Source organism: Venustampulla echinocandica (assembly GCF_003357145.1).
Source record: "Venustampulla echinocandica strain BP 5553 chromosome Unknown scaffold_0, whole genome shotgun sequence".
NCBI classification, from domain to species: domain Eukaryota; kingdom Fungi; phylum Ascomycota; class Leotiomycetes; order Helotiales; family Pleuroascaceae; genus Venustampulla; species Venustampulla echinocandica.
Window position 1 is genome coordinate 1,543,973 of NW_022474205.1, and position 24,779 is coordinate 1,568,751.

The following is a 24,779-nucleotide window of genomic DNA, read 5'->3' on the forward strand; positions in this document are numbered from 1 at the left end:
TGGAGTCGAATAAATCTCGAAGGTATTTAAGCACGAGGTTTCCTAACTCATGAAACTGGATGGACTACTATGACACTTACTTTCTTTGAACTTGCCAACCTCGCCATGGAGCTTCGAAGCAAGAGAAAGCTATCTCACGCTGCATTGTCATCCGACTTTGAGTCTGCTAAACGTCGTCGGCGTAGTAGGCCAAAGGACAATGGTTGTTTCTCAAAGACAACGCGGCCTTCTTGTCGTTCTTTACAGGACTACGAGCCACAACAACAATCACGCATGTCATTGCCATATCTTGGGACCGACGTATTGCTCTATATCGCCGGATTTCTTCCACTAGCTTCTGCAGCAGCTCTCACTATTTCCTGCCGGGCTACGTACAATACCATGGGACCGAAGTATCTCGAGCGAATTAGCAAGCCAAGCACCGCATTTAATCTTCCTTTGAGAACGCGGTTAATGTTTTTGACGGAAGACGGGGACCAAAGGCAAGGCTTTTTAATGAACCTGCTTCGTGATCTACCTGGTCATGAATACTGCTCCAAGTGCCTAAGGCTTTACGATAGGGTGACTGGACATGTCTGTGGTTTTCGGCGGGAGCGCTATACGGGCAAAGAAAAGACAAGGCGGATAGTTCACTCTTATCCTCACCCGCTGCCTTCTTCTTTTCAACCATCTAGTATCACTCCGCTGATACAGGCTTATAATTCTGGGAGCCGGCCGCCTGACTTATCACACATGGCCGGGGTGTGTACGGCGTATACTTCGGAGGCTACGTTTCAATATGCTACCAAACCCGAAATTCGCGATGGAAGACTCTACCTCCGCACAGAGTTTTGGATCCTTCTACAGGAATACCCGAGCCTGGAATGCAGCGATGTGGAAACAGTACTTTGCTTTATTACTGCAATCAATTTTCTCGCTCTACATATACCTGCCAGCCACAGGGCCACGCTTTCCAATGCTCTCTTTGATCACTTTTTGATATTCATGGACCGCTTGGATACTGGGGTGTCGTCTATCCCTATTTGGGGTAACTACAGTACCGAAACCCGCGTGTGTCAAAATTGTGGTTTGGAGTACCAGGTTGGCTTTATGACGCCAGGGGGGAGCCGAAGAGTTCTCGTCGCCTCCATCTCTCAGGATTTTGGCAACGGCAAAACGTCTCCTAATTTGAAATGGATTTTCCCAACCACTCGTAGGCTTCGCGGAGTTGCCACAACCTTTTGCAGCCTGAGCCGTGATCATTGGGAGACCCAGTACTCGAATTGGTTTGGATCTCCGGACGATAAAATGATCGGAAAGGTCACTAAGCCGTTCAACTCCATGGGACTAGAGATTCGAGATACACTCAAAATAATGCCGCGCTCTTGTTGGTATGAGGAACGTGCCCCGTGGCTCCAGGTTATCAGAGACCCCTGTGGTTATATTGACGAGATAGCTTGTCGCGAGTTGAAATACTGGTGGTGCGTACAGTTATTTGGACGAAGTGCTGTTAAAGATGGAGAAGTCGTTGGTTTTATATTGGAGAATTTTGGAGTCTGAAATTGTGCCTCAATGCCGCTGATGTACTAGTATCAAGTTTCTATTGTAAATACTGTGTATGGTATCAGTAGATATCTCAGAGTTGTTTGATCGCTCTGTGAGGGGTCGGCATATCTCTATAGGAAATTTAATGCTACCGGTAGCTTTTCCCCGAATATTGCGCCTAGGGATGTTCTTCTCATCGAGCTGGTGCGAGAAATAGCTGCACATAGGAATTTGCTCCACGGGTCAGGGCAATTAAGTCTCAACCCACCGGTATGGCCTACAGGTTGATCTTTCAACCACGCGGCAAATTATTTGCCAGCCTTTCGCGAGGACATATGCGAATCAAACAGGGCGCATAACTTTCCGAAACATTAAATGGTTGCATTTCCCGCCCCGAGTCGTTAGATTGGAGCTCAGCCGTAAATTACGAGTGCCTTTCTGAGCCCAGAGCCTAGTGTGAGAAGTGGAGTAATTTGAATTTCGTTCGTTGATCTAACGGTTATGCGCGTTGACTCGTTCACAGAGCACCCTGCCTATCCAATATAAATTTTGATGTTTCATTAGTTAGCATAGGCATAGGTCGTCATTTGGTGATCATTTGGTGCCGCAATTATTCCCGAGACTGCTAGGATGAAACTTATTAGTCTTTGATCCAACGAAGCAAATCGGATTCTAGAGCATTTACGATCTGATTTTGAGGATCCCAGATTCTCCAATGTTGTTAGAACAACATCACAACTAATCTCGCCTTTAGCAAGATCGAGAAAGCCTAGTGTTTTGTGCAGGTCCTCGATAAATCTATCCAGTGTTGACAGAGAATCATTACGAGGGGTGGGAGCCGGTACTGGCATTTGGTGTTGCACAGTCATCTGGAATTGTCGTCGAATCCCTCTCAGTCTCTATGCTCGCCCTAGGGCTATATCTCGTCAGTATGGAGTGTCATAAGGAGGTCGCCAGGGGAAATATAGAGCAGCATTAGGACGATTTACCTTCGTGGTATCTCAAAGAGCACCGAAGACGGGGTGTATTGTACACCGCCGCCGTTATAAGCCTTCTTCTCTTCAGATCCGCTGAGCACAAATAGCGATGGCACATCTTCGCTATTGCCATCAGGTATCCATGGCAACAGAGTGTTGATGTGGTGCCGGTCGTACTGATATGCCTCAAGGTATCATGATTTGCTCATTAATAATAGATGTGGGGCAACCTTGTAACTAATGAGCACCTAGTGTCCTCTCGCTTCTGTACTGATCTTGGTTCATCTAGCGGGATATGTTTAATCGAACAGGATCTCCTCGCTTCTTGTCAAATTGTGGAGGCTTTGTCTACCAAATGCCAGCTCAAGGGCGGTCATGAACGTCGCAACACGATAATAGCGGGTAGGGACAAGACGTTGTGGATCAGTGCTAAATGATAACGCTCGCTTATAGATTTCGTAGGACCACAGGTGGGTTAGCTGGTAGCGGTCGCTATATGTCAACTTGTTTCATGTCCGAGTTGCTGTTGTCGTATACCTCGGTAACATATTCGATAACTATCTGCTACGGTAGCTGTGGCCTTAGATTGGAAATAAACTATAGCTTACTGCGTTTTGAGTTTTGCATAGCTGGTTGACTGGTGCTTTGTGCGCCTTAGTTCCGAGTCGGTCATGGAAACTGGTAGTAAAGCGGATGTGATGTATGCGGCGAGCGTGGATGAGATGGTAAGATAGCATGTCCGAATTCCGAATTTATTGAAATTGCATACCTTGATTAGGATTAAGGCTGTGGAGGATCTTGGATATTTTGATTTGAAGACATTTGTGAGTTTGTATTTGGAGTTTGTGTGCGCTTCGAGCTAGTATTTGGAGCTTGTATGATTGAAGCTGTGTGCGCTTCGAGCCTGTAATTGGAGTTTTTGTATTTGGAGCTTGTATTTGGAGCTTGTGTGTGCTTGAAGCTTGCGTGTACTTGGAGCTTGTGTGTACTTGAAGCTTGCGTGTACTTGGAGCTTGTGTGTACTTGGAGCTTGTATTTGGAGTTTTTGTATTTGGAGCTCGCGTGTATTTGGAGTTTGTTTGTGGAATTTGTGGAATTTGTGTACTTCGAGCTAGAATTTGGAGCTTGTATGATTGAAGCTGTGTGCGCTTCGAGCTTGTATTTGGAGTTTGTGGAATTCGTGCGTGCTTCGAATTTGTGTTTGGAGCGTGTGTTTTGAGCTTTTCGAAGCTTATTCGAGAGTTTTTAACCGTACGTAGTCTGTGTTGGTATGATTCTGTAGCTGTGAATCAAGGAACCCGTTGGCTATCTCAGTTCTATCCGAGACATTGCCCGCCCTCAACCGCGCGGAGGTGGGTTCATTGAGGGTACCGTCCCCTCCAAGGACGGGAAACACGGTCCTTCGACCGGTGTTTCTATTGAGTGTGATTTATACACAACTCAATCTTTTGCCAGTATTTAATGAGTCGCCTACTGATCACTGCGGCGACATTTCAGGACTGCTCCCAGTTCCTTTCTTTCGATATCTGCGACATCCTTGGCTATTAAAAAGGTGGACTATGCTTGTAGAGTATAGTGGGTGAGGAACTCCTGATGAGTTACTTCGCTGCCCACACTCCATGCCGGTATCCACCGCCGGAATAGTTCCTTGATAACCGCTTTCCTGCCCTCGTCCCCAATACCGAAGTAGCTGTTGATAGTGCGGTCTGCGTTGTTCCAGAGGTATTTCAGCCCCTTGCCTCGTTCCATATACACAACGCGGACGCGTACACCAATCATGGCCACACCGTAGGCAAATTCGACTTGCGCCGGCTTGGCCGCGAGGGCAGCATTTAAATATTTAGTGAGCTGGTCTTCCAGCTCATCTAGTGCGGCAGGGGTTGTCTTCGAAGGGGCTTTCACCTCGCCAACCAGAAACGTATCCCATCTGAGAACACCGTTCTCGTCCTTCCTCCAAATCTTGAAGGTGAAATCCGACCTGTTTTCCATCAACCTCTGCTCCATATTAATGGACCAAATTGCGCGTTCATGGTACACTACAGCAGGAAGGAGATCTTGGTACAAAGCGGTTACTGTAGACTCCAACGTCCCAGGAGTCTCCTTAATGGTAGTATACAGTGCTTCGTATCGCTCGCTCGAGATCAAACCTTTTTCCTTGATCGATTTTGTTCGAACCGCGCTGGGTGCTGGAGGGAGCGGCATGGTGATGGTGGTTGAAGCTGAGAAGGGAAATTTCACCGTGAGGTTATTCTCGAGGCATACCACTAGGTAGCGGTTGAGCTGGCCGCCGTATGTCGCTTAGCCGCTGGCCCCCCTATCTTTGACATAGATTTGGTCCCCATGATAAACTACTCTCAGAGCTCTCATTTCTCGTTATTTCTGCGCTTATAGCCTTAGCATTGTCAAATAATACGGAATTATAATACTCAGGGGCCAGAAAGTGGTGGATTTTCCTTGCGAATGGTAATCTACTACTCTTGTTGATGATGATGATGGTGATACTTCTTTGCATCTGGCGGGCCGTAGGCGTAGCCTATAGTCCTGGAACCTCCCAGGGGGTATGGAGACGTGCTAAGCTAGGGATTTTATATACAAAGTGTGTAAACCAGACCAGAAAGTATTTCTTATATTCGCGCTTGACCAAACGTCACTCAATTGTGCCCTTCCGCGGCCAGCTAAGATAGGGACAGTGAAGTTTGTGAGGGGGTAAACCCCTTGAAGGGTGCCTGAAGGTAGGTTGTAGAAGCCGAGTAGCTTTGTGTGTTTTTAGGTGCTATAAGGGCGCCAGTGGGTTTGAGGCTTGAAGCTAATATAGGAAAGAAATTATAATAATTGACTTGTGTAGTTAGAAGGGTGCGATTGATAAGTCTAGAGGAAGTTCCCCTGGGAGGGTACCCCGCTGCCCTAGGTGCCTTTTTTGAAGCAGGAGGTCAGTGGGGGAGAGATATAAGAAAAGGAGGGGGGGTAGCGGGGGCTGTAGACTAGCGGGTGTTGGCTTCACCGGAGGCTACGCAGCGACAGGAGGTTTATATAAGGGACAGCGGAGCGAGGGCGGTGTAGCCGGCAAGGGACTACTGGATATGGGATAGGGGTGCGCAAGCAATTTCACATGCTGGGCAGGGGAAATCGTCAAGGGCACCAGGGTACAGGTGATTTCAGCTGCCAGGCAGGGGAGTTAGAAGTTACAAGGCGCAAGGTATTTAACCTACTAAGTAGGGGAAATAGTTAGAGAAATAACGCTATACTTAAGACTAGTCTAAGAGCTAAGTTTATTATATAAAGCGCTTAAGCTCTAGTATTTTCTTTACTATAAAATAACTTTATCTTTTATACTTTATAATCAAATATTTAAAATAAACCAACATAAAATAGAATTGTAAGTATTACACGAGTATATAACAAAAAAGAGTAAAAGTATAAAAAAAGCTTTAATATATATATATTTATATAGCACTTATAATTCCACTTTATTATATCTGTCTTCTCTTAAGTATAGTCGCTTTTTGACTATAGGATGCAAGAAATAAGAGCTACTTCGCAGCAAGGAAAACAGTAGAACTTAGGTACCTTATATCTCTATTTCTCTGACTATTTCCCCTGCCCGGCAAGTTAAATCCCTTGCGCTCTGAAGCCCCCTTTCCCTTGCCCGGCAGGTGAAATCACTTGTGCCTTGGTGCCCTTGATCATTTCCCCTGCCCAGCAAGTGAAATTACTTGCGCACCCCTATCCCTTATCCAGTGGTCTCTTGCCAGCCATATAACCTTTGCTCCGCTATCCCTTATATAAACCTCTTCCTACTGTCGCGTAGCTTCCGCTGAAGCTTGCTGTAGTTGTACACTTTCCTGCTGTCGCGTGGCTTCCGCTGAAGCCTCTACTCGCTGCGTAGCTTCCGCTAACTGTCACATAGCCTCCGCTAGCTGGCGTATAGTCTCCGCTAAAGCTTGCGTTGATCCTGCAGCTTCCGCTGAAGTTTGGTCTAGCGGCATGCTGAAAAGACGCGTCGCAGGGAAAGGAACCGTCGCAAAGAAAGGGATCGTCTTAAAGAAAGGAATGTGAGAGCGTATATAAGGATAGAGGCTCTAGTCGACTCCCTGCGTCGATCACCAATGTAACGGAGTGGAAATAGCTGACTGCGAATCAAGGTTTTGGAGTTGTAACTGCCTAGAGAGAGAATAAGAATATACACGTGCTAGAGCCCCCTTTATACCCTTATTCCCTCCTGTCGCACGTTTACGTGACACCTGCAATTCCACCCCACCACAGTACTATTCTTGTTGAAGACATTAACTTACTTTGAATTATTTAGTTGATTTGAGATATTAAATTAGATTGAATTATTCATTAGATTTGAGACATTAACTTACTTTGAATTATTTAGTTGATTTAAGACATTAACTGCATTTAGCCTTATCTAAATCAGGATCAAAGTCCCCTTGGCAGGACTAGAGCAATCCGTGAAACCTCGACTTTGCTAGCGTTAGCTGGGATTTCAACAGTACTGCGCTACTAAAAATAATCTCCGGGTCTATAGTGAATCATCACAACGCGTCAGGCTAGCTTGCAAATTACATTGGCAGTGTGGGCAACGGATGAACCTTATTAGCTACTAGAACGTGACGAAGAGAAACATCGATCTCTGCTGTGATCATACACACGAGTGCTGCTGCCCGCCTCGCCCAGTCTTTTAAGGTGGTAACATCGATTTCAATCCGACTCAATTTCGCTGGAATAACCCTCAAGAGCTCTACGATCTTCTCCAGATCGTGCAGCCGCTCACTGTTGCGCTGCACTGTATTCAACTCTGCAACTGCGCCCACTACCTCGCATATATAGCCCTCCATCAAGATCATCTAGCTGCCGAGATTGAACGAGTCAGCTTCTCCCCCAACCCAAACATTTAGTGACATTTCTAGCATACCTTTTAAGTTTGTCTATCTCGAAACTGAGGCTTCCAAATCATACAATGTTCCTGTGCCGAAGTCGAAGTCCACGATGAAGTTGCTAGCCTTGCTGTTGGTATTGGGTGCGATGTTGTGGTAGGTAATGTTTTGGGACACTATGTTTGCGAGTTTGACCTCCTGGACGAGTGATGTAGGCGGTTACTGCTATGATTGTTCAGGTTGCTGGAGGCCGTACTAAAAACGAGACGATGAACGTGGAAAGAAAGGGGCATTTTGCTTTACGTGACATTTTGAAACGGAAGGACTCGGTCTCGTGATATGTGAGCGATATGAGCGGACACGTGCATGGAAATGTTGGGTTTTCATATAGCCCTATTGTCGAATTCAGAATGTGGGATTCGTAGATCCCGCCCTGTCGCCTACAGACCAGAATATAAACCCCCTCCTGGGCCCTCCATCACATCTCTCGTCGGACTTCAAGGCTGATCACATACGCGTACATCTCTACTTCGTATATACTCTCGATTTTCGCCCTGTATTACACTTCCTCCATAATATCCTTCGTCCCTGTCTCGTAGAAGCTGATCTTACAATGTAGAAATCTACAGTAATCGCATTGTCTCGCGTTGGCTACGCGACTGTTGTTTTGTCCCAAGCCGCGCTAGCTAGGTACCTAGGTACCGATCTGCGCCATCACCTCTCGCTACCGCAGTCCCGGGACAACGACAGCCCCTGAACAAACCCCTTGCTGCAATGTAACAACTACGTAGGTATATTGGGTGTGGAGCTGTTATGGCGTTCTCTAGCAACGACTTTTTACCTGTCACATTTGACTTCGGACCTGGCACGCATCTAGACTACCAGCGAGCTGAGCTCGTCTTCCCGACACCCGTGCGACACTCCTTAAGGAGTGCCCACCATCCTTTTGTAGTGCGACCCCGGATAGAAGCCGAATTGTATACGCTGGCGTGTGTTTATTCTAGGAGGTGTGCGGGGTAGAGCATTGGAACTTGCTTGGGGGCGGGGCTCGTCGGTGCGCCTGGCAATCCAAATGGTCTCGATGCGCACGAAAGTAGAACAATGGAGTGCCTTATCCAAACGACTACATTCACCACATTTTCAACTTCCCTGGTTCGAGATGTTGTTCACGCCGCATTCGCCATATCATTCACTAGGTACCTAGGTACCTTACATACTCGAGTAATGCAAAGACTGGTGTTTCAGCTTCAGAAAACTCAGCACAATTGTCCAACTCGTTAGCTAATTATTATCCCTACCACGGCCTATTTGTTGCCAACGCCCTTTTCAGACATCCACGGCCATTATTGGTGTACTGTACAATAATAATAAATCTAATTCTGTCCGGTCGCAAAGTTAAGCATCCATGAGTCGTTATCGCATATTCGCTCTATGTGCAATCTATACTCTTAGCTAGCGTTTGCCATGTATTTTGTACAGGAGCTGCTTCCCGCCACTATACCCTGGTCTTTTCTTCCCCATGCTTCGGAAAATGTAGAACCTTCAGCAGCATGGTTCAACCCCCAAATTACAATGCCGCTGTACTATGTATGATCACTATACTAAATCGTTTCTCTCACATTGTAGTCTCCTGCCTACGCCGCGCCTACTATCACGCCCAGTTGAAACTTTAACCTTTATACTTAAATTAAATTGACTACCTAGGTACTTATAAATTATTCCATCGATTATATTGTCGATGCAGATCTTGACTATATGCTTAAAGACCTTAAAATTAAACTTGCGACTTAAACTAACTTAACTTCTCTGCTCTCCTTTATGCCTAATTTGCCTATCAAGGAAGGAGGTAACTTCTTTGTATAGTACTCTAAAGCTAAGAACACAGTTGTTACCTGGGCTTAATACTGTACTAACGCCTTATTGTATCTAAAGCACTACTACATATCCTTTTGTGATTATTCACATTTTATAAATGACTTCTATTCGAGGGCGACAGCGAGGTGTGAATATCTTCAATTTGCGACAGTAAGAGTAGGACACCACAGCATATAAGAGGAAAAGTTTACTACAGTGCGAATACAGCAGCACCGTCGCTTAAGTGTTAAAGGTCGGCAAAATCGAACTCTTACTTGTACAAGGTACCGGCTACGAACCTATAGTTGCAATATTACTCTAGAGCTGAGAAGAGAAGCTATTAAAGTTCGGTAATACTAATATCAGGGTTTTGTTAATTTTCATATATACCCACCTGTAGCAAATATAACCCGCTTTTACCTATATATAATAAAGATTTCTCCTCTGCCTCTATTCCTAGAATCAATCAAGTCTTTCAAGCTGTTTTCAAAGCTAACCAAAAGATTTGACAGAAGCTTATTACAACGATGACGACAAATCCCACCGTTGCCGCTACTACGTCCTTCTCTTGATAACCTTTGCAACTTTGGGTCAAGGACAGCTTAACAATATAAGATAACCAACTCATTGGTTTAAGCCCTTCTTGAAGATATGTCTGCAATAGTTGTTGCTTATTAAGAGATCTGTTCCTAAATATCAAAGCTTTTACCTTTACTTCAGCGCTTTTAAAGTCTAGTTAGATTCTAAGGAAGAGGAACACTATAGCACGAATACTTAGTCGAAAGGAATCAATACTATTTAGCCGTTCTACAGTCTTCTCTCTACTAATAAACGAAAATCTACTAACTGCTATTCAGCCCTATTTCTTGTTCTTACCAAACCGACAAATATTCTCCATCTTTCTACAAACCCGCACCTTGGTTAGCTATAGAAGAAACCCGTTTTACTAAGCTTACAGCGCTTTGAACGCCGTCTTTCAATACCAAGGTACTAAGCTAGAAGTTATCTAATACTAATTTTACTCATTACAATTATAGCTATTCTAGTATTATCGTATGCCTCGACTTACGGCTTAGGAGAAGGTATAGGGAGAGTGATTAGAGAGTTACTAAGAACAATGAAGTATGTATAGATACTATCCTATTTACTGAACAACCCGGTTGCCCGATAGCTACTAGTAGTCGACGAAGCTTTTCGAGCTAGTGACCTATCGCAGGCTCGGCGGCTCCTCCATTCGTCGGTACTATACTAGTTGTTTTCTAAGTTTTACTAGTACATAGTACATATAAGTAACTAGAGTTTGTCTAGCTGGTAAGAAGGAAAAAATCGAGTAGAAGCACCATTTAAGTACTAGGCCGAATAGATATTTATAGAGCTCTGTGTTATTGATCTAGTTATTGTATTAGATAGATAGAGAGCATACTATCTGAGGCCGGGTACTCTTGGTTTCATCGCGATTTTGTACGTCTTAAAACAAATCGTCTTTAACTAAGTTATCAAATTGACCAAATCGCAAGCTTTATCTATACCTAAGGTAGTTATTAAAACAAAGAAAGACACTATGATGTTTTGACTCAGGTAATACTGACTCCTGGAATTGGGGCTGGATTATATGATGGGGTGCTCAGCCTCGTATGATTCGCGATCCGAACAAGAGGCCGCCACTATTAGAACTTCTAAAACTCTAGGAAGTCTAGGGTAGTTAAACCGAAATAAATAGGCTTGAATATTTGCTGTATTGCTAAGGTACAATCACTACAATAAGGTTCAGATCTGTTTATTCTTTAGGTTGGCTCCAATACTAGCATCTAGTGTTCTATGAGCCCGAACCATGAATTCGGAGGTCTAATTCATATACGCGAAACATCAGGATTGTTTTTCTAATTTAACAGAGCATGTTTTATTTTATTAACAGCTTATACGATACCCAGTTTATCGTCCAGACAGGGGCTGCTGTATCCAACTATTACTTCAAATTACTAATCCCAACCTAGCTAAATTCAGCATACTATTATATATAGATGACAGTGAAATTATAACCGATTTTTAAGGAGGCAGTGGATGACACTTCTCTGCTTGCCCTGGCTGACTTCTCGGCGTGTTCGGGGCTCTGGGGCCTGGGACAGACAGAAATGGACTTTGCTGAGGTTGGGTTTTCGCGTAAGACCTACCTTACCTAGCAGGTGATCCAGAGATCCTTCAAAAGTTGTGAGGCAAACAACCTCGCGATGAACAATCGGATCAACACAGAGATCCGAAACAACCTCAGACTTTAGTGACGAGATTAAAAAAACACCCAAACTCCTATCGATAAATCTGCATCTACCTCCGAAGTATGACCAGCTTCCTAAATGGCCCAAAACCTCGGAGTCTACGTCAAGGTGGGGCTATAGGTACACAACATAATTAAAATACAACAGGCCGAACTGAATCAGACCGAATCGGAACCAATAGATAAGGACAAAAGACCTACGATAAATACCTATCTTTAAAACTGGCAAGGGAGTAGTCCGGTTGGTACGCGAGTATTCCCCGAACATTCGGGGTACACAATTCGGACGCGGCACAAACCGAGCTGAAAATACATAGGAGCTAAAAACAGGCGGAGGATCAAAGATAGGAAGGCTGTGGGTGTATTTTAAGGCTAATATCACTATTAGTAGACCTATTATTATCTCTCAGGCTCCCTCATACTATAAATACCTAGAAGTAGATTATAAATCAAGAGGTGACTATATTGAAATCAATAATCATAGGAGATAACTAACTATCGTTGAGGTCGGAAATAACAAGAAAGTGCTCTAGCATCAATTATTCAAACCCTCCATGCAATCAAACGCCTTCCTTTGCTGTTCCGACTCCTGGTCCCATCCCACACAACGCAAACAAGTGAGTAAGTTATCTGGGTCAAACTTCTTCTTGAGCCGTAGAAGCTCGTTATAATTATCTCCCCACCATGCTTGCTGCCAATCCTCTACCCAAGGATTAGACTCGCTGAAATACGAACCACTAGTAGGGGCCAAAGCCTCCAGGTCATGGGTAGCCCCTTTCAACTTCTTTACCATTGCTCGTTTCTGACTTACTGTGCTATTCCACGCCCAGGCTGTCTGGGTCGTAATCATCCAAGTGCTATTTCTCCACGCGGGAGTCGCCGAGGTCGATCCAGGCATATAGTTGTAATAAGCTGGCGTAGTGGCAAAAATAGTTGGTCGGAAACCATCGGCAGCAAGTTTATCGAGTACTTTCAAAATGTCCGCTTGACCAGTCGTGCTGTTTAGAATACTGTTTGGAATGAGACGGTTTGTCGTTATCGCTGAAGTCGCAACATCCCCATTCGCAGTTGGTGCAATATATTGCGAGTATAGACTGAGGAAGGTAGGATGGGTTTCGAGAATCACACTACCGCCTTGTGACTTCGCATAATCCGAAATTGCAGCCATCGACTTCCTCGCTGTTTCGAGATCTATAAATGGATTCACCATCACCATAAAGCTCGGGCTATTTGGTCCTCCCCAGCCCTCTCGAGCCCACCTAATAGCACCGTCCATCAACAACTGAGTGAATTGATCTTTACTGGGTTTGGTTGCATTTGCCGGTAATTGGATCAATGATAGGACAAGAGGGACACTAGGTTCAACCTTGCTCGTCGATTCGATCACGACTCCATAGGTAGCCCCTCCACCACCTCGAAGGGCCCAGTACAAGTCTTGGTTTTGGCAAGCATTCGCAGTTCTGAAAACTCCGTCTGGAGTGACAATCTTGAATTCCATAACTCGGTCAATACCCAGTCCAAATTGGGATGAGAGCAGGCCATGACCTCCTGTCATCATGAAACCACCAGAAGCACCGACTGTAGGAGAGGAACCGCCAACAAATATGACATTATTTTGATCTGCAAATTTATAGACTTGATCGAAATTGGCTCCGGCTCCCACAGTGATGGCATTATATTGATTCGCATTCCCCTGGCATCCTTCAGGGTTGAAGTTCGGATGGTATTCAGTATTCTGGAGCTTTCGAGTCCAAATGGCAAGAGATCCCCGTAGACTGCTTCTACTCGAATAATCGTGTCCGCTATTTTTGATGCTGAGAGAGGTTCCTGTCTGCTTAGCGAAAGCAAATACAGCTTGGACATCCGCAGCACTGGAAACTTCGACATAATAAGTCGAAACGCTTCCTTGTCCGCAACTGGCGTTTCTCGGAGGTCCCCGGGCGATTGGCTGTGTTGGATCAAGCAAACATTGACTGGTGATGGGATCTGAAGACGAAGGGCAGGTTTCAGCTTGATCATGCATAAACCCGTTGTATAATTCAGTTCGATAGAGGCCGGAGGTGTACTGTGCTTCCACCTGGGCACACTGCACTGGATATTCTGGGACCGATTGTCCCTCGTAAATCGAGTAACATGGTCGAGCAAGCGGGGCTGCTGCGAAGACTCGGCCTTGAACAGTCTGATTCAGGGATACCAAGCTTGCTTGAGCAGGAAAACCCCTAACATTCAATGCAAACAAAGTTGTAACTAATAAGATATATAACAGAGACATTTTTTAGGCAGATTTCAAGAATCAGATGAGCTGAACTGAATGCAAACTTACATGGTTATAGTCCAGCAACTCTTCTATTAAATAGGGAAGAGTTTACGTAGAGCTGAAGGATCAACTTGGGAAAAAAGCCACAAAAAGCCACGGAAGGTACAATCCGCATTACAGAGGGGTCGAAAGGTGTCGATGGCGTCTCGACACTTCTGATCTGACAATCGTAGGACCGATTGTCTTCGATAGTTTGATCTTGACGTGTGTATATAAAGTATCTTGGATGGATCAAACTCCACTTTTCTACTGCTGCTTTATGTTTGTTGATGCGCCCCCATTTCTACCCTCGTCATCTGGCTGTCTAGTGCTCGTCGCGATTCCTATGAACCAGTCAATTAACATAACTCTAATCACTCCTACACCTACCCTCCTCTCACACACTCGTGATAGCGTAGGATGGCTGCCACTTCTACTGAGCCCTCCTGAATCCCCCTTCGCTGACCCAGTCTTTGTTTCGACATGGTCCGGCCTGAATTCGATCGCGACGGCGGGCTTGGCCGGGGACTTTGGGTCCGGTTGGCGCGAATAGCTTATAGCTTGGTCAATCGGGATGTACCCCTTCCGTTAGTCCGAAGGAATACCCTCAATGTTTCCTATTTTAGACAGTCAGAGTGAGATCGAAGTAAAGTGTGGGCGACTATCTCGCACTTACAATGGTGGCGCATTCGCAACACACGCTGCTTTGGTGGGAATGGAGGCGTTTCGAGAACTCTTGACCCAGCCGAACGATCAAAGCCCACTGCCTCAATTTTGTAGGAGGACGCTGAAACTATCAAGTCTCCTCAGGCGTAGCTGAAGTATGTCCATCCTAGACGAGAATCCTGTGATCAATTTTGGTAATACAGGACCTGCGACGTAGTATAGGCCTTATAGCTGAAAATATTGGGGTTGTACATCAACACATATACTGCAGTCAGCGATCAGCGATCAGCGATCAGTCGTCGTCATCTACCTAGGTACCTAGGTACGCAGCCAGCGCGGGAAAAGGCTTTCCGTTTTATGTTTTGCTTTCTAACGCGGTGTTAATCGCAGATCGATTCTCCATCTCGATAGCGAACACCAAGAACCAGGAAGGATTGCCAGCCTCCCGCCTTGTCATGGCCAGCCCACGAACGCCGAATAACCCGGAAGGTTTCCGGCTACTGGCTTGTAAGCCACCGCCACGAACGCCGAAAAAGGGATATCATCATCCCAAATTCAAATCCAACGACGAACGCCGAAACAAGGCTTCCCATCTCACGCCTCGAATGTATCAATTTTTCAAGCCTTGAATCCAGGAGATGATTCGATCACAAAAGCCAAAAGACAGTCTCTCTCTCAAATCCCGATTTGATCGCGAACAGTGAAGATAAACTAATTGATCCACGGCAACAAGCAACCCCTAATGGGTGTTTGATCCAATGTAAATGGAGAAATAAAGAATGCTATAGAAGATCCGCGTACCACATTTTGATAATAATTAACCAGAGCATACCTAACCATAGGTATAACTAGCTTCTAGTAATTGCATGTTTGTCCTCATGTTCGAGCCCTTACCTCGACCACCCCCGCTGTCTCCAATCTAATAGCGAACGCCGAAGGCCAACAACCCACGGAATCTGTACAACAACAAGTTAGGTAGCTTTCGGTCATCAGGCGATATTTGGCTTGGTTCTCTTTTTCATCTCCAACCCATCAAATACGATAACCTTTTTTCCCACGTCGCCGCCTTCACTACAATCATCCAATCATCCACGATGGCTACTGATGCCCAGATCAAGTCCCTCATGGGAGCTGGCCCTCCGGAGCACTTAGAGAAGTTGTCCTTGTTTCGTTGGGGCAAGAAAAACCCCCCAAAGGACCCCAAAATCTCTTTCGCTGGCAAAACGATCCTCGTTACTGGCTCCAATACCGGTCTCGGATATGGAGCAGCCCTGAAGTTTGCTGCGCTTGGTGCCTCGAAGTTGATCCTCGCTGTTCGCACACCAGCCAAGGGAGAAGAGGCGAAACGGAAGATCGTCCAGGCGACAAAATATGATGCAGCGAATATCATTGTTATGCAACTCGATATGGCCAGCTACGACTCTGTCAGAGCTTTTGTGAGGGACCTTCGAGTTAAAACCAGTACTCTGGATGTGGCTCTCCTGAATGCGGGTATTGCGCCTCCCAAGTACACCGCCAACCCTACCACGGGTTGGGAATCAGCCCTGCAAACCAACATCATTTCAACCGCCCTACTCGCCATTCTCATTATACCACAGCTGAAGCACACCGCCGTAAAGACTGGTCGACCATCTCAACTTACACTTACCAGTAGTTATGGGCACAAGTACGTTGCAGCTAAGGATGTCCAAACCGCGCCGGGTGAAAGTTTGTTGAAGAAGCTTTCCGCACCAGAATACTTCAACCCTGAGAAATGTTATAATGCTATCAAGCTGATGACCGAGTATGTGAAACTTGGTCTCGTCAATAATTACTCCAAGAATGCGAAGGGAGAAGTCGATGTTACAATCAATTCTACATGTCCAGGTTACTGCACGACAGATTTGGGCCGTGAGTTTCCTTGGTACATTGCTTTGCCAATCAAGGTCATGCAAATGTACTGTGGTCGATCTGCCGAGGAGGGAAGTCGTTCGCTGATCAGTGCTACTTTACTCGAAAAGGTTGGACATGGCAAGTTCTGGACCAACGATGTTTTTGTCGAGTAAGTCATTCTCTCCAATCAAATTTGGGAATTCTACTAACATTTTCAACAGGGGGGGAGACCTTGTTACCAGCGATGAAGGAAAGAAGATTCAAGCTCAGGCGTGGAAGGAAATCCTCGATATCTGCAAGAATGAATCACCTTGATGGGCTTATTCGAGATGAATCACAAATCACATCGAGTCGCGGGCAATGAGCACTTCGTGGAATGAAACCGTGACAGAAAGGATGTTTTAATAGTCGTATGGTATCTACGGAGATGTTACTGGGGTGGAAACGCGATGCAGTTAAGTTATAGCAGAAATAGTGTCTTCTAAAGTGTATTAAAAATTAAAAGGTTTTGCAGATTAAGTGGCGTTGCATTGGGTCAAGGTTTAAGCCATAGTAGAAATATCGTTTTGCTCGCAATCTAGTCTAAATCCACAGTAAAATAACCTTATCCCTAGCCAACCCCTATAGCATTCCCCGCAAATCTAGAAGCATCTATTGATTACCGTGATGATGCGGGGGGCATCACCATCCATTCCTCCTCAAAACCCCCCTAATATTATCCATGGTCTGTTTCACCGAGGGAACCCTCCCATTATCTCCCTTCGAATACCCCAAATCCTTCTGTTTAAACATGATATCCAACAGCGCCGAAGCAGAAGCCCTATCTAAGATTCCCCTTCTGTTTGGTGAATTATCTTGACTATCCTGCGGCGGTGATATCACGGTTATGCCTAAAGTCTCCTCAATCCGTTCTAGCATTCTCGAACTAACTTGAATCAGAATTTCCATCTGCAAGTCTTTCCGATCACCAAGATCAAAACCGCCAATGTGAAGCCCCGGAAGTATTGCAGGTATTGATTGTAGTGGGAGCTTGGGTTGGGAGAGGAGATATGTGTAGATTCGCGAAAATATCCCTTCGTAGGATTGTAGCAGCCACGTATAACATGTCAGGATTGTGAGCGTTGTAGGCATGTCCATGGTGCCACCATCTGACATTTTCCCCGCGTGCGCTTGTTCTGTAGCTAGGTCGCTAAGTTTGACCGCCATGGCGTTTGTGGAATATGGGTGCTCGTTGTTTATCGACATGAAATCATTTTCTTCCCAGTATTCTGAGTAGGAACACTCTGAGCCTGCCGAGGAAGAGGGGCCGAAACTGCCGGTCGGCGAGGGTTCTTTGAGATGTTGTAAAATGTCCAGGAATCTCTGCGAGCCTTCTAGGACGCTACCGATGGTGTTTTTTAGGCGCATGCTTTTTTGAGAGCTGTGGGTGCAAGTTCCAATCCATGAGTTGCAGCAGGGAGAGAATGATAGCACGTCCGAAAGATTGGCGGAGCTGGTTCTACTGAAGTCTTTTAACAGCTGAGAGCTCAGCTCGGACAGGCGGTTCAGGTAGTCCCCTTTAGATTCTATCATGACGGTTTGAGCCCCTGACTTATCTGAAGGTTGCTGGGTATTTTCAGGTGTCGGATTTCGGGAGGATGCATCTTTAGCATCGTGGCCTGATGTGGAAAGAATATTCATCAGAGCTGCGGTAGCGTCGTGGTGTGTGGTGTTCTCTGGATTGATTATTATCCCGAAATCAAAATTATCAACGCTGAAAGAATTGTGTCGTTTAGAAGCGGGGTTATCATCTGTGCTAAAGGTTTGAATGCCCTGTTGACAGGTTGATGGGGAGTTGCTGCTACTCGTTCTTCTTTCATTTCTGCTTCTAATGTCTTGATGGGGGCTTAGGGATCCAAGCTGATCAGCGTTGCTGATCCCCAGGCCATTTGGCGATGGCTCGATTGATCTCCACTTAGGTCTTTCTTCGAACGGTTGTTGAAAATTCGTTCTTGGTTGGTGTACTGATGCTGACTCTAGAATCCTCAAAGATCCCTCTTTTCTCCTCCCATCACTACTTCCAGAGTCAATTCCAAAACTATGTTGGTATGTATTGGTATTCAAGGAAAAAGGGGAATGCGATGCTGTTCTCTCAAAGGACGAGGTCAAGTTTAAGGACTGAAGCCTCTCGGCTCTCGGGTGATTTCTATGTGTAGTGACCGTATTGATACATTCCGTTCCAGCTTTCAAGCAGCGTTCACAGGGTTCGAATCGGCCATCACCCGGGTGTGAGGGTCCCTCCCATGGACCATCTCCAAGCTTTGATATCCTCACGCAGCGAAGTTTCTGGCCCCGGCACCTATCACATGCACTCCGTCGGGAAATCTCTGTGTTCATGGTTGTATTCGTTCCAATGTATTAGAAACTGTTTTGAGCCTAAACCCTTAGTCTTTAGGGTGTCTTCATAGTGCCTTTAAAGATATATTAACGAATTGCTTTTGGAAGCGTCTAGAACGGTCGGTAGAAATGGCGCTACAGCATATAGCTGGAAGCGTCGCACCACTTAAGACAACGCAGCGGTATCACCGTGGCCAGTTCATCATTTAGGTTATGCCGTGTCACGACCGAGACACTCAAAAGAGGATGTGACTATTTAGGCATGTGGTCGATCGCTCTGAAGCCCAACCCAAGTTCTCGAATAGAAATGCCAAAAGCTGAGTTTCCTGGCTGCAGGTGCAGCAGCGTAGCATGGTAGCACAAATAAATTAAGCCTTCGGCTGCCGCCCGAGGAGCTGCATTACCACAAGTACTGAGATACTCGTGTTTCGGTACTTACCTTGAGACAATAAATACCCCAATTCCCGCTGGTGGTTGTATAGAGTCCCGTGGCGTGCATATGAACCCCGACAGGATAGAATTGCAATAGTGGGCAATTCACGAACAATACAATACATAATTAGCTAGGTATAGGTCATCATAAGTCGATAATCATCCCACAAGCAGCACGTTCAAGGCAAATTAAGGCTGGGGATTATCTACAATCTAGGAGCTCGGCCAAAACTTCCCGTTGACTTATTTCAGCCACACCGTCAAGGTGCCGCCACCGCCAAAGTTATATTGAATAGCGCTGATAGACGATATGTTATTAAGTCGGCCATTCGACATAGTAGATACTTATAAAAGTTCGCCCGGTAGTTGAACACAACTTCTTTTTCCTTCGTCTCAAGGTGGGTTAGCAAGCTCGCCGCTGCTACTCAGGCGCTATCACCCTCGGCTCACCCTCTCCTCACCGAGCAGCCTACGCAACCTAAGCAGTCCCTAATCAATACCCACTACTAACTCACGTATTTTATCTCCAATTAGGCTGGATATAGACTAGAGCCTTTTCATTTCATTTTTATCAAGTTTTGGCGATGATCCCTGGGAAGCCCAAACAGGCTCCCAAGGATCCCGAACTGGACCCTCATGAAATAGATCCACGTTATGTCATGGGTAATCGCCCACGGTGGTGGAGCATGAAGGTCTCATTCAAGGAGAGAGATTTGCTACTATTTTCTATAAACTCTCTTCCTATCTCTGCTTACAACCTGAATTCCTCTTTTCCAACCCGACTACCAGGCTATTTCTAGGGAGTAGCATGGAGTCCCATGGGGTGGGTTTTGAGATTTCAACCCATCTATGGGCTAGGGCGTACTTTGGTGACACAACCCACGGGGTGGCTTATAGGGCAATGGGTTCCCATAGGCTGTTATAAAATCCTACACGTGATTTATATACAGTATAAACCTAAGATATATATAACTATACAAATACTTATAGATATGTACGAAATTATATACTAAATCATATATAATATATATAATTATACCTATAGGGCGCCATGAATGGGGCGGATTACTTTTACTACCTATTCCCATAACCCATGGGGCAGAAAACTCGACGCCCTACCCATGGGGGTGCCCCAACCCACCTGGGGGCGTGGGTAATGGGACCCCATGCTGCACCCTACATACGTCTTACAAGACGATAAGAAAGTGGCGGTATATAATAATGGTATATAGTGCTAGCGCTAATCTATCCCAACACCTTATAACCGACAAAGAGAGGCAAAGAAAGAGGGACGGGGGGGAGGGTAGGGCAGAGGGGGGACAAACCGAAGCTATGTGGCTATGCGCTTTTGGGACGTCACCAAAGTATTAGAAAACAGTCCCGTGGATGTTCTGTATGTGATTCTAGAGATATATTTTATGCTGCAAAGGCATTCGACAAATCTTTCATCCGATCCGATCGCCTTCTTTGATGTTAGATAGACGTTTTCGCTTAAGGTACTTGGTTAAATCTCCCGGGCTCGCAAATCGATAGACACGCTTCTCGAACGGCAGACTTTTCTCTCTTAAGTATACTAAACAAATAGTAAGTCTCTTCTCTTTAAACACTAGCAACATAGCAGCACTTCTCGCCTGCTTCTCGACGTCCGCGGCTACGAGGTGCGAATTGGGCGATTTGGCCTGAGTTTGTAGCCTCTCACGTGGCATAGCAACATATTGATCCAGGAATGGGAGTTCCATTTCCGTCTTTGAATCTGAGTATTCGCTGCTCTAACCTGAGCTAAGCTATGAGTCTTGAGCACGCTAATGAGCCAGCTGGATTATACTCAGGGGATCCTCTTTTGGTCCCCTCGCAAACCGGTTATTATTTCCATATTATTTATATACAGATCTGACTAATGCTTTGTTAGTCTGCAACACAGCCTCCTTTAGTAACTATTAAGATATCGTGATGGTATCCGGACATGGATCCCTGATGGAGTTGATTGTAGATCCTGCTCCCCGGGGGAGGATGGGATCGGTGAGATATATGAGGCTATTACTTGGAGAGGTCTTATTCCTAAGTTCTAAAGACTCTATACTTAACCCTAAACCCACCTTCTAGGGGCACAGGTTGGCCGAACCTATACTCTCCTATATAAGCAGAACGCCTTGCCGTAGTAATAGTTAGTGGTTTAAGTAACCCCCTAGACTAGTAACTAGATTAATTCGGACTTTAAGAGCTCCTCTAGGGTGTAAAAACAAAAAGTTCTATTTAGTACTAGGAACAGGTAGGTATCCGGAGAATACGATCGAGAATCGCTCTTACTACTACTTTAGTAGTAAACTTTTTTTAGACTACTAAACAGATACCCGGGCCTACCTAAATACTAATAAAGTCGGAGGCACAGGCTCTTAGGGCGACTTAAAACCTCTTAGAAAACTCAAATATATAAAGTAATTATATTAATTAGGAAGCTTAATATAATAAAGTAAAAATCTGATATGTATAAACAAATAAATACATAAGCTAAGTAACTAATTAGGTAATTTAATAAAATATTACCAATAATATCTAAATAGCTTCTTAGAGTCTCTACTATTATATACTATACTAATTAGTATAGCTTGAAGAAGCGATAGTATCCGAGTATTCGGCTTATTATAGATATATATATATTATTTCTCTATTATTGTAGAGAAGTGCCAAGTAGGGTGCCCAAGTAGCTTTTTTAGCTAGCTAAGGGAACTCCTATAACTCCTATATTCTAACAGAGACCCTTTTTTCTTATTCCCGCCGGAATCTCGACTATTCCTAACCTTCGGCTCACGTAACCCCGTTGGCGCCCCTTCTCAAACAAGCTCAGGCCCCGCTCAGGTCGGCTCATCCAACTTTCGAGACGAAGCTCAATTAAACAATCTTACCCTAAGACGAGTGTGCTCCAAGCACCCTCTTATGATTGGGATAAGCTAACTTGCTGAGTCCTCTAAACTACTACCACCATGGTTTGAAATATTGTGACAAAATTAGCTCTCTTCCAATTCTATATTGATTTATTAGTTGAAATTATCCTGCGTACCTTTTGAATTTTAGCTTATCCCGCTTGCTAGAGTGACACTTGAAAGCAGTAAGGGCTCTGGTATAGGGAGTGCGCCAACGAGCCGGTGGGTAGTTCACTCTAGGCTAGGATTAGGTTACCTATCAATACCACCAGAACTTGTCGAACTTTCAACGAGGGGCCCGAAGAGTAACGTATCTCAAAGCAGTTATACGTCTCAAATCTGTCATTACTATACTTCTACAAGCACACTAATAGATAAAGAGCTTGAAGTACTTTAGTAGGTTATATTCGTCCACTTGTAGGTTTTCCTTACGTCTAACTAACACCTCTCATATATTTCATTTCTGTGACGAACCCGATAAAAGCTCGATCAGAGGAAAAGCGCTGGTATAGTACGAACATATAGGGTGATTCAACTCCAATCAAGCGTCGTTATCGTATTTTGAACTCTCAAGGAAACTTAGGCTCCTTGTAGTTGACCGCTGAGTGGTCTTCGACTTCTACCAAACCTCGTGATAAGTGTGTTCCATCCGCCAAAGGCCGCAAGGCATAGGATTCTGAACGGGCACCCAAGCTTACAATTAAATCACCAACCTTGAGACTATTAATCCTAGCAGGACCAATTGCCAACCATCCATCGGCTGTTCTCAAGAGCTGGCGACCTTGATTGTGGACGTATAATTGAGAGCTCCATTTTTGCTGTGCCCAGTGGTGTATTAAAGCTATTAAATCATGATAATTTTTCGATTTCTATTTCATCAAACCGGACTCCAAGTCGGACAAATCCTTTTCTTCTACCCGGCCTAGCTGAAAGGCCTTATTGACAGATTCCCATTGACTAAGCCAGAAATCCAAGAATCCGGCCTTTGACTTCCATCTACCTTGGATTTTCTTGTGCCATCGCGAGCATAAATGCGATAATGGGAGAGGGAGGTTCCATTATCTTGAAGTGCGGCTTGACCGTTGCGAGATTGTATGATATCTAGAATCGATTTTTCTAGTAGCCATGGATTGCTCTCGTAGCAGAGGACTCCTTCCTGGACTGAGGCAATAAACGTGAAATCATGCACCCTGGGCAGGCATTGATCCAAAATGAGATGTCCTTCCCGGATGGCATGATTTGATTGAAAATGATACATCCCAGCTGGAGAAATGATAGATGTACAATAGGCTATAGAATCTAGTACTTCGCCGTATGCTGAGAGAAGGTTACCGTGGACTGTGAATTCTGGATGAGTGAAGTTGTCTTCGATACGATATGGATCATGGTCCAAATCATGCTCCTCCGAAATCTCCAGTACATCGCACCAGGGAGAAAAGCATGCAAAATCCGGTACGCAAGATGATGTTCCCGGTATGTGGCTCAGTGATGGCGACACAAAATTTTCGAGAAGAACAAGTCCCATGTTCTCAGAAAAGGCTTTGATCATAGCCCGTTGGTAAGCATGTCCAGCGCCCAAAGAGTAGTTTGGTTTCAACAGTCTTTGACTAGTATCGTTAGTCAATGATAACAGCGCCGCAATGCGATCAGTTGGATCTTGTGCTTTAGATCTCGAGAAGGCGATTAGGAGAACAGTTAAGGACCTCCGAAGCTTTAACTCCACAGCTTTCAAATGGCCTAGTACTTCTGAAACCCAAACACCAGCTTCATCATGCTCATATACTAAGTGGATGATATCCGGATATTTATATGACAGATTCCCTTTCATGTCCGAGATCTGAAGGATAACGTTGAGAATCTGATTACTTGGCAACTTTAGGCACGCTCGAAGATAACGAGCAGCCACAGAAAATATGTTCCAGCTGCATCTGTCCACTCCGCATAGAACGTCAGCCGTAGGAGACAAATCAACCTCCTGGATAATCCATAAGCGTCGGAAATATGACCGTGAGAAAAAGTTATAAAAGCCCTGCTAGAAATCTCCATTTACATCCTCCATGAACCTAGACCGCGTCTTCAGTAGCTTTTCAAGCTTCGCTTCCCATTCGGATTGGATCTGGAGATTTGCGCAAAGCGCCGAAGAGACCAGATGCTCCGGATAACGGAAGCAAGTCCGCGCGTCTCCTTGGTTGCGTTTCGATTCTTTACGGTAGTAATCTCGAAAGAACTTTTCTTTCTTGATCTCAAATTTCTTTTGTTCCTGTGCAAGATCTTGCAATTTCGCCATTGCCTTCGTTGTACCTGACCCTGCTTCCCCTAGCCAAATCAAGGCCTTGTGGCCAAACCTGTAAATTTGGCCCATCATCGCGACTTGCTGTGTTTTTCCCTCTATATCTTCTTGGTCAATGCAGAGTGCATCATTCTTACTCGTTAACGAGAGAAGCCAGCAAGTCCCGCGAGTCAGACCCGGACTTCGGCCAGCCTGTTTAGGGCTGTGATGGCGCGAAAGGTCTGCAACGGCTCTCTTGTTTCAGGGCGCATCGTATGTCAGGGAACAATTGGCTAGAAATCCTATCGTCGGACGCGGGAAGTATCTAAAACGCCGGGCAGTCGATCCCGAGTTAAACATCCCTTTTATACAACTGACGATCGTTGTCGACAGTTTATTATTACTATACGGAAAGAATTGGAATTTCTGCTTTCGCTTCC

The 24,779-nt window shown here is 45.2% G+C and overlaps 5 protein-coding genes across 5 annotated transcripts; 1 reads left to right on the plus strand and 4 right to left on the minus strand.

Annotated features, from left to right (window-relative positions):
• Nucleotides 1-4,058: 4,058 nt before the first annotated feature.
• Nucleotides 4,059-4,703, minus strand: BP5553_00479 (uncharacterized protein; the record flags this gene model as incomplete). Its single annotated transcript, XM_032009102.1, has 1 exon — nt 4,059-4,703. The coding sequence occupies one exon, from the start codon at nt 4,701-4,703 to the stop codon at nt 4,059-4,061; it is 645 nt and encodes a 214-aa protein (XP_031873156.1).
• A 7,339-nt stretch (nt 4,704-12,042) lies between these two features.
• BP5553_00480 (uncharacterized protein) lies at nt 12,043-13,779 on the minus strand (the record flags this gene model as incomplete). The annotated part of the gene is made up of 1 exon (XM_032009103.1): nt 12,043-13,779. One exon carries the CDS (start codon nt 13,777-13,779, stop codon nt 12,043-12,045), a length of 1,737 nt encoding a protein of 578 aa, XP_031873157.1.
• A 1,784-nt stretch (nt 13,780-15,563) lies between these two features.
• On the plus strand, nt 15,564-16,656 carry BP5553_00481 (uncharacterized protein; the record flags this gene model as incomplete). The annotated part of the gene is made up of 2 exons (XM_032009104.1): nt 15,564-16,510; nt 16,563-16,656. 2 exons carry the CDS (start codon nt 15,564-15,566, stop codon nt 16,654-16,656), a joined length of 1,041 nt encoding a protein of 346 aa, XP_031873158.1.
• A 366-nt stretch (nt 16,657-17,022) lies between these two features.
• On the minus strand, nt 17,023-18,717 carry BP5553_00482 (uncharacterized protein; the record flags this gene model as incomplete). The annotated part of the gene is made up of 1 exon (XM_032009105.1): nt 17,023-18,717. One exon carries the CDS (start codon nt 18,715-18,717, stop codon nt 17,023-17,025), a length of 1,695 nt encoding a protein of 564 aa, XP_031873159.1.
• A 3,922-nt stretch (nt 18,718-22,639) lies between these two features.
• BP5553_00483 (uncharacterized protein) lies at nt 22,640-24,357 on the minus strand (the record flags this gene model as incomplete). The annotated part of the gene is made up of 3 exons (XM_032009106.1): nt 22,640-22,888; nt 23,071-24,045; nt 24,121-24,357. The coding sequence occupies 3 exons, from the start codon at nt 24,355-24,357 to the stop codon at nt 22,640-22,642; spliced, it is 1,461 nt and encodes a 486-aa protein (XP_031873160.1).
• Nucleotides 24,358-24,779: the final 422 nt, after the last annotated feature.